Source organism: Capsella rubella, unplaced genomic scaffold (assembly GCF_000375325.1).
Source record: "Capsella rubella cultivar Monte Gargano unplaced genomic scaffold, Caprub1_0 scaffold_7, whole genome shotgun sequence".
Classification (NCBI taxonomy): domain Eukaryota; kingdom Viridiplantae; phylum Streptophyta; class Magnoliopsida; order Brassicales; family Brassicaceae; genus Capsella; species Capsella rubella.
In genome coordinates, this window is record NW_006238917.1 from 13292476 (window position 1) to 13307255 (window position 14780).

Here is a 14780-nt window from a genome sequence, read left to right on the forward strand (position 1 = left end):
ATTTAGTTGGATCAGATGTTTGAAACCCTTGAGAGAGTTCTATGTATGTTTCTTTAGACAAATCTCCATGTTAAAACACATTGTGGTCGTCCATTTAGTGGAATCCTCAATTCTTTGACGTTGTTACATTCGATTAAACATGTATAGACACTTCTTCCATTGGAACAAAGTTTTCTTGAACACTCTTTTCAATTTGATGGTTTCCAAGGAACTAATCTAGCTTTACAATGTTTAAGGCATCTGTCAACGTTATTCTCTCGGTTGCTGTTTTATCGCGATGCAAAACTTTCAACACCCACATCTTATATGCTTTAAGAGCTTGTACTTCCAGTGTTTTGCGTTGTTACCATATTAGAAAATAGTTTTTCTTAACAGAAACTTGTTCTTACTGAATCTAAATTCATAACATATCTACTACATACACACTAACATATAACAAAGAGAAATCATCACCTTTATCCTAAGAAATTGAAGTAGTCTTAACCATAGATTCCATACTAACTTCAGTTGTCACCATCTTGCACAGGTTTGAAGCTTGATTCAACACATTATTCACAAATCTAAAATCCCAGACGTAGATGTCATAGCTCAAAAGACTGAAAGAATACATAATTCCAATGGCCTTCATATTCCGAATGGCAACAAACTTAGCGGGAATGAAAAGTAACATAATATTATAAGCTTGTTTAATAATAAGTAATCAAGATTTGGTGAATCTTAACACACACTGTTATAGAGAGCATGGGGCATCTTAGAGAATCAATTGGCAATCCTGTCACCCACAACACTCTTAATATAATGCTTCTTAAGCTTTCTTCGTCGAATGTTCTTTCCCCTGCGTATTGTTTTTTCACTTAGTTCTGCATCTATGCAGTTTACTAAGATTACTAAAGGGAGAATAAGAAAATTTACCAGTACTGGTTGTGTAACACAAATTCATCAGTTGCTACTTTCTTTCCATCATCATTGCGGTTCCAGTGGTATATCGCGTGTGTACGGTTCTTTATATCCAGAGTCGAGTGGCCGTAGCTAGCTTCTCTAAATGCAGAATAATCTGGCTGTGGTTCCCTAAACCTGTAACAAAAAGGGTACATTGTTCTCATCACCCAATAATATAAATACTACACATAACCATGCATATGCCATTATTATCATTGGAATAAGGATAGCAGTTTCCTAGCTTCGTTCTTATCAGATTTTCAAGCCTCACTTTTATTAAATATGCTAATGTCACTCACATTGCCGCCAGGCCTTCTTGATTTCCTCCATCTCCAACTGTGATATAAACTGGAGCCGACTTATCTGGAACTGGGTTACAATCCCCGCTTGACACATTATAGCGCACATTCGATATTCGGTACTGAGATGAAAACAAAACAAAGATTTTACTAAACACTATAAGCACGAAATCTATTGGGAGTTTTTAAGGTAATAAACAAGTACCGATCTCTCGTAGGCATGAACATGCCCAGCAAAGATGACATCAACTTTGTATTCGACGAACCACTTTTCAAAAGCTGCTCGCATGCTTTCACCCTCCATGAAGTGCGCTTCATTAGTGTTGTAAATTGGGACGTGCATCAAAACAATTAGCCAAGGAGTTTTCTCCCTGTCAACTCTTTTAAGCTCTTCACTAAGCCAGTGCCATTGTGGGGTATACTTCACTGCGCAACATTCAGAAAGAGTCATGCTTAGTTACTCATTCGTGTAAACTTTTTATTTCTAAGTAACAGTACAAGAATGGATATTATTGAGCAGTTGAGATATTACCAAATGGTGAATAGCTGGAGAGGACAATGATGTGAGCGGACGCACGCCTAACAGCATACCAGAGAGGATTGGTACTTCTTGAGGCTAAGTAGGGTGTAGTGTAACGTTGAAGGTAGTTCTTGAAAGGTGTCACTTCCCCCTGTCAGTGATTTACATGTTTGAGAACTCTCAGGAGGAACAAATCTGAATAGTGAGAAGTTACGACTAATAGCTATAACAAAAACTTCATGTTCCTAAATGTTTAATCTTATCAAAATTCATGTAATCAATTCATTTATCTCTTTTAAGCTTTACTATACTTTCTTAAGAACCTGTAACAATTGATCTATGTCTGAGAAACAGTTAAAATGGAAGAAACACAACATTTCGGAACAATTCAACTTTGTTGGTTCCATGGCTTTCTAATTTTAAGGATAACCTATATGTTACTTTGGTGGTAGTAAGTCAGTAATGACTCAGATATTACCATGTAAGGCATGTAATCAACTTCATGATTTCCTGCAGACCAGAGCCACGGCTGATAAGCGGTACTAGGCTCCACAAAACGAGCCCAGCTGTCCCATCTCACACCAACATCATTATACTGATATCTGTCAGCATAAGAAAGATCTCCAAGAAATAACACAGCTTGAGCTCCACTCTGCATATAGTGCTCTAATGTAGATAACGAGTTGAATGTTTGGCCCATATCGCCTACAATTCGTAAGTTAAACTTAGTTTGGTCAGCACAGAGCCGGATAAACAAGTCAAGTACGTCAAAACAATAAATCAAGTTATCTCTGCACTGAATCTTAAAGAACGAAGTCTTGGAACAAAGCACAGACGTGTTTAGATCAATATACAACCAGAGAGAAGATAGAGTAAACCTTCAAAAGAAACAAAAAGACAGTGACATACCTATAATACCAAACTTGTAAGAAGCATCTGGATGTACATGTGGTGGTGTAACAAACCAAAACTCCCTAGAAGCTTCACCACTTTCAATCTTGTAATAGTATTTTGTATCATACTGACAACAAAAATACAGTAATTAGCATCATCCCAACTAATAACAAACAAAGAAAATTGCATTTCACTATAATCTAACCATCAAATATATACTAAAATCACATAATGTCCAAAGACAAAAACATTGCAATAGACAAAAAAAAAACATTACACAGATTTAGGTCCTAAATAAGCAAAACCTTCTTGTATTGTTACCTCAAGGTCAGGGACAAGGCAGTGATGTTATACTAAGACATTGATACTGATTCCACCAACTAACAACAAGCAAACTAATCTTTGGTATAGTGTTTACCTCAAGACCAGAAACTAACCATCAAATATATACTAAAATCACATAAGGTCCAAAGACAAAAGCATTATATAGAACCATGTTCACACTATGCCACATAAAATGAATATTTGATATTAGTTCCCCAATAAGCTCAAGGTCAGGGACAAGGAAGTGATGTAATAATCTAACCACCAAATTTATACTAAGATCACATAATAATAAGAAAACTAATCTTGGTATAGTGTTAACCTCAAGGCCAGAAACTAACCATCAAATATATACTAAAATCACATAAGGTCCAAAGACAAAAAAAAAAACATTATATAGAACTATGTTCACACTATTCCACACAAAATGAATATTTGATATCAGTTCCCCAATAAGCTCAAGGTCAGGGACAAGGCCAGTGATGTAATAATCTAACCACCAAATATATACTAAGATCATATAATTCCCAAAGGACAAAAACATTCATATTGATTACACTTTCTAAATGCATACTAATGAACAGTTCCATTGCCACCAACTGATAATAAGCAAACCTATCTTGGTAAAGTGTGTTTACCTCAAGGCCAGAAACAAGGCAGTGATGAACAAAGCCAGACTTATATTTATAAAACGTGTAGTTAGAGTAAGTCCCATGAGCAGTAAACTCATACTTCCCTTGAACCGTACCGTAATGAACTTTACCAAAACCAGGCTCATCAGGTGTAACCCAAGAGATGATAACAGCTTTACCATCATAATCACCTTGAGTTATACGAACTTGTTGTGGAGCATTATACCCTTTTGGTACTTTGAAAACATGATGGTCTAGTGGTATATCAACAGCTGGCCATTCAGATCGAATAAAACTACTTGTGATTCCTGCTTCTCCTCTGTTTAATAACAACACTGAGCTCAAGAACAGAGACAGTGTTATCACCAAATGATTCATCATCGTTCCTTAATCTGAATCAAATCTCCCAAATCTCGACTTAGTTTAACAACCTAACACAAAGGATTTGGATTTGTGAGTTTCGAAATCGCGAATCTAATGGAGTGATGGAACGAATCTTTGATTGAATCGATGAATGATTGAGAGATCTAAGGAGTTGTGAATGAGAAGTACCTGGAGGTTGAAGAAGACATTTGGGAGATTATGGAAGAAGGTATTGGTGGATTAATCTGAATCAGAAGATATATGAATGGGAACTAAACGAAGAAGGTGACTATACACGTGGAGGTTTATGATTGGCTATGAGTTTAATGGATTGGGTCTTAAGCATAAAAGTGTATAACGTAACCTTTTAACTAAAGTTTCATTTTGACACCTTTTAGAAATAGTTTGGTGTAAAGAAAAATAATAAGAGTATTTATACTAACTAACTCTGAATTTGAAAATAATTAAGAAACTAACTATGAGGTACGGTAAATTGTCAAGAGGGGTAAATAAAATTACCATTTAACCTTTTGTTCTCTTCTTCTTTACAACATTTTTCTCTCTCTAAATATCTCCACTACATATTCTAGCATTGGAACAATGACTACCTTAAAAAAACTTATGTCCCACTAACACCGGACTAAAATCTTTTGTACCCTTTAATCCACTCTCTTATTCTAATTAAACTTTGATTAAAGGAAATAATTTGTTTATTTAAAAAATCGAAAATAGTGTAAATACCTATCAATCTTTACCAAAACATAAAAATTACAGATTCAACCACACCCAAACCCGAAAACCTAATCAATTTTGGATACCCATCAAATGCACATCCTTTTCTTTTCATCGTTATCTCCCAAACCCTAACTCCACGTTAGAAAAATCCGAAAATCATAAGGCAAGAACAGTTTTTTTGGTCAAGTACAACTAAGGACAACCCGAGATTGAGTCAGTCAAATCCAATGATTTCTTTTCAATTTTATGTTAGATCCGATTGAATGTCGTCGATTTTGGTGTTGTTGATTTGGTAATCTTAACTTGGGGTTGTTGATTTTGTGTGAAGGATAAGAGAATGGCGCGTACAAAGAACGCAAGCTTTAACAAAAAATCAGATCCACTATGTGAAATCGAAAAAGCAGCAGATGAAATTGTAGAAGAAGATGGGACTACTAAAGATGATTCAGAAGAAGCAGAGTCGAATCCGGAGTCAAATTCTGGAGAATCAACAATATGTACAACTTGATATAACTTATAATTTTGTTACAAAGAAAATCATTAATCGAATAGTACAACTTGTGAGAACTTGGTATAACTAGTTTATTTTTACTAAAAATTTGAAAAGGTACAACTTGGGAAAACTTGGTATAACTAAGATGTCTTGCAGGAATCCGAGGAGAAAACACAAGTAATGCAACCACTGAATATGTACTTCAATCACTCCGAGTATACGAAGCAATTCAAGCTTTATGCAAAGTATTATATCACAAAGGCAGTGGACCTCTTAAGAGCTCATGTGGATGTGGTAGCTAGAGAAAAGACAAGCCAAAATGAACAAGCTGAGAAGGCAAAAGAAAAAAAGAAAAGAAATACAACGAAAAGAAGAAGTTTTACGAGAGGCTCAACATGATAAAGATAAGAATAGTATAAGAAAGAATGGTAAGTGAAATAATGTAATCACTGAGTCATATTACGACAAGGAAAAAGAAGGATTAAACTTGCTTGTTAGTCAATTTATGTGAACTCTTTGTATTAGTTGGTTTTATGTCGGTTTATGAGTCATTTTGTATTGTTTGACTAGGTATATGGTTTTTACTTAAGTACAATTGGCTTTTATGTAAGATTATGATGTTAAGCTAAGTACAAAGATTATGATGTTAAGCTAAGTACAACTACGTTGAAAAGTACAACTTGGTACAACTATGTAGACACGCATTAAGTTACAATTAAGCTCAACCCAACCACACAAAAGGAGAAAATTTGATTTTTTTTTTTTACTTCTCTGGAAAAAAAAACACGTGTTCCACATGGGACCGTCCAAATAGCGTCTGTGTAGCCGCCAAATTTCACTCGTGTAGCCGCCAAATTGCACATGTAAAGCCGCCAAATAGAACAAGTTGTTCCTAGTTTACAAGTTGTATCTGTGTCTGCAAGTTGTAATGTTTCCATTTTTGACATGTAATTAGTTATACACTACATAAATCTAATTATATTTAGGTGTACCCATAGTTGTAGTTGATTGAGGTACATTAACAATACTTACATGCAATAATATGTGTTAAAACATTATTTCCGAGCTTTTGTAGTTTTTTTGTGGTTTACATTAACAAAGTGAGCCTTAAAGTATAAGGTGTTTGATGAGAAACAAAGAAGATGATAAATCTATTATTGCAATTTTTTTAACTAGTTATGTATAAATATTATATATTTTAATGATAATAAAAAGGTTATAAACAAATATTAGCTGCACAATAGTACTATTTTTAACAAAAATAATTAAAAATAGAGAATTTTTGAGAAATACCCCTTTTAGTGTACCCATTTTCTATCCATTTTCAAAAATACCTATTTTCAAATATGAAAAATTATGAACTTGTATATGGTTTATAGGGTACATCTAGATCATCATTACTACTGAGAGACTCAACCCAAATATTTATAAAGTTTTAAAAGGTTATAAACGACATTTATGAAACGACACATCCCGTTTTCTCATTTTAATTCATGAGTATTAACCCCATAATTAATATTCAACCAACAAATTAAACCAACAGGAAAACCACAACGGAAACCAAACCAATCAATCCAAACCAACAATTAAATTACTAAGCCATCAATCATCCAACAATTATCCAATAACCAAAATAAACCAACATCAATAACCAGGACCTAGCACGCGTCTAATCCATGGTTCCAAAAACAAATAACTAAAATAATAAAACACCGAGCGACCCTAGATCATTGCCCTCTTCCTCGCCTTGATTCCACGATCACACTTTATCATTACCTGCATCACAAGAACAATGAGATGCGTGAGTATTATCACAAATACTCAGTGAAATGGTCCTCCCATCTACTCGGTTATACACACATGCATAATAAGACCATCAAACATGCATAAGATCAATCAAAACATCCAAACCAGGCATAAACAGACACCGATTACTCGCTGTCCAGAAAAATTGCTGTCCAGAAAACTGTCCATAAAAATTGGTGTCGAGCGACACTCATGGGTGTCGAGCGACAAGTGTCGACCAACACCCTTCTGGTGTCGATCGACACTGGCTCCGCAGAAACCCTAAAATCGCATCTCTTCACACCAAAGATCGATTCCAACACCTCCAGGCTCCAAACTTGAACCCTAAACCATCAATATACACAAACAACATCCACATCACACAAACAAGCCAAAACACAACAATTCCAGCCACCCAAATCAATCTAACACACATCATAAGGTCTTATAAGCCCAGATCAACCATGGTCACGTCACCTTGATATGGATTGAAGGATGGACGAGAACAGAGAAGAAACTGAAAAGACAAGACCCTCTTTACACCTCCAGCCACGAATCCAATCCTCTCCTTGCTAGTATGTATTTCCATTCACAGACATACCACATACCTTCCAGTCTCGTATAAACCAGCTGCTAGTCTTGCCAACAACTCTCCACGAATTAGAGGTAAAGTCATATATTTCGCATTCAAGTAATATTGACCGGCTAGTAAATCCATCCTGATTTATCCTCCAGCCCTTGTACTTGTTGCATGAGAATTTACCGAGAGCATGCATATCCGACTTATAGAAACGACTTGGTTTGATCAACTTAGTTTCTCCCGAACACGGATTCCAAACAACTAGTATATTGTATTTGGTAGTGCATAGCAATAAGCCGTCGCAAATATGTTGCATATATCAAATTCTTTTAAATAATTATAAATTGGATCCTTTTAGGCTAAAATGACTTATTATCTTTACCTTTTTGTTGTAATCTTGATGAAGATCGACGCTCACCAAATAAACCCTAAAAGCAATCAACATGATAATCAGAGAGTGCCTTGGTCATCTAGGTGCATTATTATCATAGTGTTTCTTAGCAACAGTCCCATCTTTGATAAGAACGTTCCATGGTTTGGATGTAGCTCGTAATCGTAGCAAAGACACCACTGGAACCTAGAGAGTATCTCCACTACCAAATCCTCGGGCAGATCATCTTGTATGTCTCTTCTCTTCTTCATCATCTTTAAAAACTTACTGCTTCCAAAAAAATTATAGGGTTGCAAGACAAGCTGGTGGAGATGAAAGTTGTGAGACCTGAAATACATAATTTAATCATGGTTAATTTAATTTAATTATTATGTGTAATTGATAATTCCATGGTCTATCTCGAGTCCGAAATAAACGTAATCCAGAACAAAAAAAAAAAAAGAATCTTTTTGTTAAGCTTAAGAGACTTATATCAGAAAATATATAAAAATGACTTATTAAATTTTAACCAATAAAACAACTAAAGCAAGGCTTATCCCTGGTTTTGGCAATCGCAGAGATTTAAAGAATACTAAGATAGATAATGCATAACTTTGTCTTTTTTTTTTTTCTTTTTTTGTTTTTTTTTTTGTCATCAAATGCATAACTTTGTCTTAAAATCATAGATTACTAGCTACTAGCCCCTTTGCTTTACTCCAAGAACTATATGAACCTTATTGGATTTGAACCAAAGTTGGAACATAACTGACGATCGAGGAAGGTAAGTGTCACATAAAGAAACTAGTGGACATTTTTTTCTCTTATAAAGCCTTTTCACCAACACAAACAGAAAAAAGAGTGTAATATTATTAAGAACAAGATGGTTTGGGGAACTTTTCTCTTGTTATTATCCTATACCATAAGATGTAACATATATATATAAGATACAATATTAGAGTTTAGGCTAGACATCATTTAACGTGATGGGTCTATAATGGACATCCATATAATATTAATAATTATTCATAACATATATATTCCAATTTCTTTCACAATCAGATCTATATCTAAGATTTGGATGGATATATAATTCATAACTTAGGATATAAAATGCCAAAGACGGCCCTAGTGTAAGAATCATAGATTTCTAGCTACTAATTCCCATTTGCCTCACTGCAAGAACTATAAACTTTGGTTGATTTGAACCAAACTGGGAACATAATTGACGAGAAGTGAGCATGTAGATTTTGGATCATGATGATCCATTTGTATACACTTATTATCCTCTCCCACAACGTGTAAGAAATAGGTGGAGGCTCCAGGTTTACCGCGACACACTAAAACATTGTCCTTCTTGTCCAACAAGAAGTTTATCCCACTAACAAAGGAAACAGGCTTGCCAACCAACTCGAGCGATAGAAACTTGGCCCATGACGCGGCTCCAGTACTACTGTCAATCTTGGTTGCAATCCATAAATCACCAATCGTTGGCCTCCTCGCCCGTCTTGCTAACATACAAAGTTTTTGATCTTCTCTAGTCACAGATAAAGCAATAAGATAATCATACATACGATGATCACCCGGAAGAGAGACGCTTGTAAATCTCTCGGTCGAAAAATCAAAGCCAAGTAAAAAATCCCTACTTGTGTCTTTAGAGGGATTAGCAAGCCAATATGTGTTTCCATTCACAGACATACCACAGCTCTTCCACTCTTGTATCAACCAGCTGCTAGTCTTGCCAACAACTCTCCACGAATTAGAGGTAAAGTCATAGATTTCACATTCAAGTAATAGTGGCACGCTAGGATAATAACCATAGTGATTTATCCTCAAGACCTTGTACTTGTTGCATGAGGATTTACCGAGAGCATAGATATCCGAGTCCTCGTAGAAACGACTTGGTTTGATCAACATAGTTTCTCCCAAACACGGATTCCAAACAACTAGTCTATTGTATTTGGTGGTGCATAGCAATAAGCCGTCGCAATGAAAGATGTTGCGAATATCAACTTCTTTTAAACAATTATAAACCGGATCTTTTAGGCTAAATTGACTTATTATCTTTACCTTGTTATTGTAAACTTGATGAAGATCGACGCTCACCAAATAAACCCTAAAAGCAATCAACATGATAATCAGAGAGTGCCTTGGTCGTCTTGGAGCATTATTGTCATAATGTTTCTTAGCAACCCTCCCATCTTTGATCAGAACGTTCCATGTTTTGGATGTAGCTCCTAATCGTAACAAAGACACCACTGGAACCCTAGAGAGTATCTCCACTACCAAATCCTCGGGCAGATTATCTGGTATGTTTATTTTCTTGTTCATCATCATTAAAAATTAACTGCTTCCAAAGAAACTATAGTTTTAATGCATGAGAAGGAGGAGATGAAGTTATGATACCTAATAATATAATTATGGTTCTAATTTATAAATAATTTGGATGATTTCAATAAAACCATAGAAAGTGAATCAGGAAAATATTTTAAAAGATTGCTAGAGATTTTTATATAATCTTGTAAAGTCTCTCAAGCAATCTTTCTAGCTATTTCAATGATACTTATCATGACTTTATTTTGTGAAGAAAAGCATATAAAATCATAAACCAATAACATAAAAAATTAAATTCATTAACCATCTTAGATTCTTCATTAAAAATCCTCATATTTATTAAGATTTTAAATGACTTTTTAAATATCACAAACTAAGACTTTAAATAACTTCTTACCAATCAAAAACTAGAAAACCACCCTATAAATTGATAATGTCAGAACTGTGAAAATCTATTAATTTATTGATAAATTAGTAATTATTAATTAATAGAGAGATTTTCCCAATTTGATAATCTTTAAAAATATACCCATCAAAATTAGAATCAATTACAAGAAAAAAATCATCATGTATTGAATCAAACACTGTAAATTTTTGATACATGAAATCTATTAATACTGAATTAATTTAATTTTAAGAATAAATAACAACATAATAGTCATATTTCACTAGATAAGTTTCATGTATATAGATAATATATATTAATAATTTCATATGATTATTAATTTATAGTATTATTGGTACCATAAGACACGGTTAGCTACCGTAATCGAAAAAGAACAATTATTGCAAATTGTGTTAGATGCATGTAATTTTGATTTAGAATTTACATATGTTCTTAGCGGGTGGGAAAGTAAGTTCACCTCACTATGAAAAGGTATAACACGATGCTTTAACAAGAAACATAAACAAACTTGATAGTTCCTGAAAGTACGCATCACTTATATTTGTATAAACTATATTATCACGTTCTTAATTTACAATTTATCTCCATTTTAAACTCCAGGAAAATTTTATTTAGTTGATTGTGGATTCACCAATCGACAAATTTTTTTAGCTCCATTTCAAAGTACTCACTATCATCTCCAAGAATTTCGAGGACAAGGAAAAGAACATGTAAAATCCAAATGAGTTGTTCAACCATCGTGGTTCTAGCTTGTGAAATGTAACATAGAGGATTTTTGGCATTTTCAAGTCAAGATTTCTCATCTTCAAATATGCGCCACCTTTTCCATATAAGAGGCAAGTAGAGTTAGCTAGTTATTGCTTGTGTTGGCTTACATAATTATCTGCATAAAGAAAGTCGTTCCGATTTATTTCTTCCAAAAGAATATGTTATCAAAGAAACTAACGTTGATGAAAGAAATGATGACGAGAATAATGAGGAAGAAAACTTCATGGTACTCAAGAACAACAAAGAGGACATACTATTAACTGGAGAGCAAATATAGCTCCAAGCATTTGGACATATGCTATTGTTGGATATGACTTGAATAGAATTGGGCCAATGACTTTAGGCCCAGCCCGTTTAGGTTAACTAGGGTTTATTCCTAGTGTATTCCCTATAAGTATTCTCCTTAACCTAGCCTCCTATTGTATTTTGAATTTTCTATTGTTTCTCCAGTAATAAAATCTCTCTTAGTGTAACAACCCGCCCAGTGGGATTCTGCCACATGGCACATCCCGCCACATGGCAACCTTAAAGCGCTGCAGCGCATTGACCCTAACCTCTCTCCTATGGGTCCAATCTGCGCAGCCCACTGCTCGCAGCCTCCTGGCCCACTAGGTAGGTTATTGGTGCGTCTGGCGTTCCTCGAACACCGGTCCTCACCCTTTAACAACCTTCCGACCATGGAAACTGTTACCAATTGAACTGCAGGTATATTTTATTTCTAATCTTAAATTTATTCGTAATAATCGAAAATCAAATTCGGTAATCTTTAAGGGATTCAAAATCTTCCCTAACCTAAATTTCAATGACGATAAACTAATATTTATACCTATCATAACTAAACAATTAAATAAAATAACAAAATCTAAAGATGTTAGCCGCTACACTCCCCATCACTTCTCTTAATGCGCTAAAACCTTACAAAGTAAATTGGCATATTCAAGTGAAGGTTTTGCATATTTGGAAGCAGTATTCCACCAAAATTGGTGAAACATTCGAGATGTTTTTGGTCGACAATTTTGTAAGTTACATTTCCGTAATATTTTAAATAATTAATTTAGTTTGCTAAGTTTGATTTTAAAGTTTCTTTGCTTTTAATTTTTCATAGGGTCATAAGATTGCTGCTAACGTCAAAAAGAAGCATATCAAAAGTTTGAAAACTTTTTAATCCCAAATTTTTGGATCATTATTTCTATTTTTGGTTTAATTCCTTTTTTATGGTGCATTGAAAATATCGGACATAAAGTTTATGATTGGTTTCATGTCGAAAACAATTGTCCAGTTACGATGACATGCTTCTTTAATTGGCCAGTTACGCTGATGTTCTTGCTGGGAAACAAAACAAGAGTTATTTATTTGGTTAGTTATGTTTTTCTTTAATTTTAAACTAATATAAATGTTTAGCTTCATCTATACCTAATTTTTCTCAAATTTCAAATTGCAGACTTTATGGGCCATCTCGATGATTGTGGTGAGATTCAAGATATCCCTATTTCTACTAAGCCTACCAAGAAGATCGACTTTCACTTGAGAAACAACGAGTAAGCTTACTAATTTTCAAGTCTAAATTTCCAATTCAAGAAAATAATTGGTAGGACATATTTCTATTATTTTCAATTATTAATCATTCGCTATACTACGAGTACTCGGGTGTTATGTACACTGTGGGAAAAATTTGCTGAATCACTAAGTCAAGCATGTCAAGAAACGACGGATGGTATTGTATTTTGTTTGATACAATTTTCCAAAGTCAATGTTTTAATGGTAACATAACAATTTACGTGACATAATCTTTTACATCAAAATATAAATATGTATACAGACTAAAAGACTTTCGCAATTACAATCATATATATTTATTCACTAGATTAGATGTTTGTAGTGATTACAAATTCCTTAACTACTTTTGTATAACTAATAAAGAGTAAGTTTTAATGAATTTATTCTTTTTAATAATGTGCTTCATAATCATAAATATAAATTTCTGATAAATATTACTCATTGTATTATGAAATATAAGAAACACCTAAACTATAATTGATGTTGTGTATAGTAAGACCTGTACCAAATTCGTACTAATATGTAGTATCATATGTACTCATACCAGTTATACCCATTAATATTGGTTGTACCCATCTTAGTTATACCAATTTCTATTATGTTGTACTACATTCATAAAATCACTATTTTACATTATTTTTTTGCGATTTAGTTCGATTGAAATGTTAAAATCCATGCATTTATAAATAAAAATTGACCCAGATCAGTTCTAAGAACAAATATACAACTTAATTTCATAGTTTTTCAATGGTGTTTGCGTTGATTAGGAGGAATTTCAAATTCGTGAGAGAGAGAGAGAGTAAAAGAGAGAGCGGAAAAAGGAAGAACATGGATGTATATGTTGGTGGGTTCCACTAATTTTTTATTTTTCTTTAATTTTTTATTTTAGTGAATAAAATAATCAAAGTGTAAAAATGTGATATTATGGTCAACGAAAATTCCAAGGGTACTAAGAACATAAAAAGGTAGTGTTGAATAATTTTTTTGGTCAAAGGGTACAAGAGATTTAACTCCACCAACACCAACATCATTGTCCAACATTACCATCATCGTCATTTTATACTGCTCTTTCTCACTGGATCTCTACCTCTTATCCCATCGACATGTCAGTCGGGCTAGCCCGGCCCAGCCCGGCCCGAAACCCGTAAAGCTCTTATATATTTGAGCCCGACCCGAAAAATATATGAGCCTATATTTCAAAGCCCGGCCCGGCCATAACAGGGCTACATGGCTTTTTTAGGCTTTTCTTACTGATAAAAAAAAAATCAATTTCTAAGTTCATAATAGTTTTTCAAAAACAATATTTAAAAATATTGCATCTCATTTTAGAAAACTTATCAATATTCAATAAAACCAACTTAATTTAAGAGAAAAAAAATGAAAACCAAATAAATTATTTACACTTTAACCCAAGAAAACATAGAACTAAAATACTGTAAAGTAGATGACATAGTCAAAATTTAATATATTTTGATGATTTCAAAATCAGGACACTTATATATATTTTGTTTTAGCTTTGTTCAGTTTGGAAATTATCATAGATAAAGATTTTAAAAGTATTAAGTAAGGCTAGTAAGTAAATCTGAAAACTAATTCATTAATCGAATCTTCTAATCCAACTAAAATATTAAAAAATATATATATATATATATTTGTTTAAGCGCTTTTCGGGCCGGCCCGAGCCCGGCCGAGTTAAGTCCAAGAAACCCTTTAGCCCCAATGGGCTTAGCTCTAAAGGCCTGGTTTTTTCTGAACATATATATTTAAGCCCGAGCCCGATGGTT

At 33.8% G+C, this 14780-nt stretch overlaps 2 protein-coding genes, 1 long non-coding RNA gene and 1 pseudogene across 3 annotated transcripts; 1 reads left to right on the top strand and 3 right to left on the bottom strand.

Moving 5' to 3' along the window:
• Window positions 1-535: 535 nt before the first annotated feature.
• On the bottom strand, window positions 536-4229 carry LOC17878068 (bifunctional purple acid phosphatase 26). Its single transcript, XM_023778294.1, has 9 exons — window positions 4161-4229; window positions 3615-4039; window positions 2668-2779; window positions 2237-2463; window positions 1771-1909; window positions 1444-1664; window positions 1239-1360; window positions 913-1074; window positions 536-835 (listed from the first exon to the last, which is right to left on the bottom strand). The coding sequence occupies exons 2-9, from the start codon at window positions 3987-3989 to the stop codon at window positions 760-762; spliced, it is 1434 nt and encodes a 477-aa protein (XP_023634062.1). The 5' UTR covers window positions 3990-4039; window positions 4161-4229; the 3' UTR covers window positions 536-759.
• Window positions 4230-7556: 3327 nt separating this feature from the next.
• On the bottom strand, window positions 7557-8209 carry LOC111829439 (annotated as a pseudogene).
• Window positions 8210-8920: 711 nt separating this feature from the next.
• On the bottom strand, window positions 8921-10265 carry LOC17877611 (putative F-box protein At4g10190). The gene has a single exon (XM_006285564.2). It carries the CDS (start codon window positions 10263-10265, stop codon window positions 9117-9119), a length of 1149 nt encoding a protein of 382 aa, XP_006285626.2. The 3' UTR covers window positions 8921-9116.
• Window positions 10266-11123: 858 nt separating this feature from the next.
• LOC111829673 lies at window positions 11124-13271 on the top strand. The gene is made up of 4 exons (XR_002833043.1): window positions 11124-12144; window positions 12386-12457; window positions 12545-12795; window positions 12881-13271. It is a non-coding gene; the product is annotated as an uncharacterized LOC111829673 (long non-coding RNA).
• Window positions 13272-14780: the final 1509 nt, after the last annotated feature.

Excerpts from the sequence above, each read along its gene's own strand:
- LOC17877611 (XM_006285564.2), bottom strand. The coding sequence starts at position 10,265 with ATGATGAACAAGAAAATAAACATACCAGATAATCTGCCCGAGGATTTG.
- LOC17878068 (XM_023778294.1), bottom strand. The coding sequence starts at position 3,989 with ATGATGAATCATTTGGTGATAACACTGTCTCTGTTCTTGAGCTCAGTG. Across the intron at positions 2,464-2,667 it reads TTACAAGTTTGGTATTATAG|GCGATATGGGCCAAACATTC; the intron begins GTATGTCACTGT and ends TACGAATTGTAG. Across the intron at positions 1,665-1,770 it reads CTCCAGCTATTCACCATTTG|TGAAGTATACCCCACAATGG; the intron begins GTAATATCTCAA and ends AATGTTGCGCAG.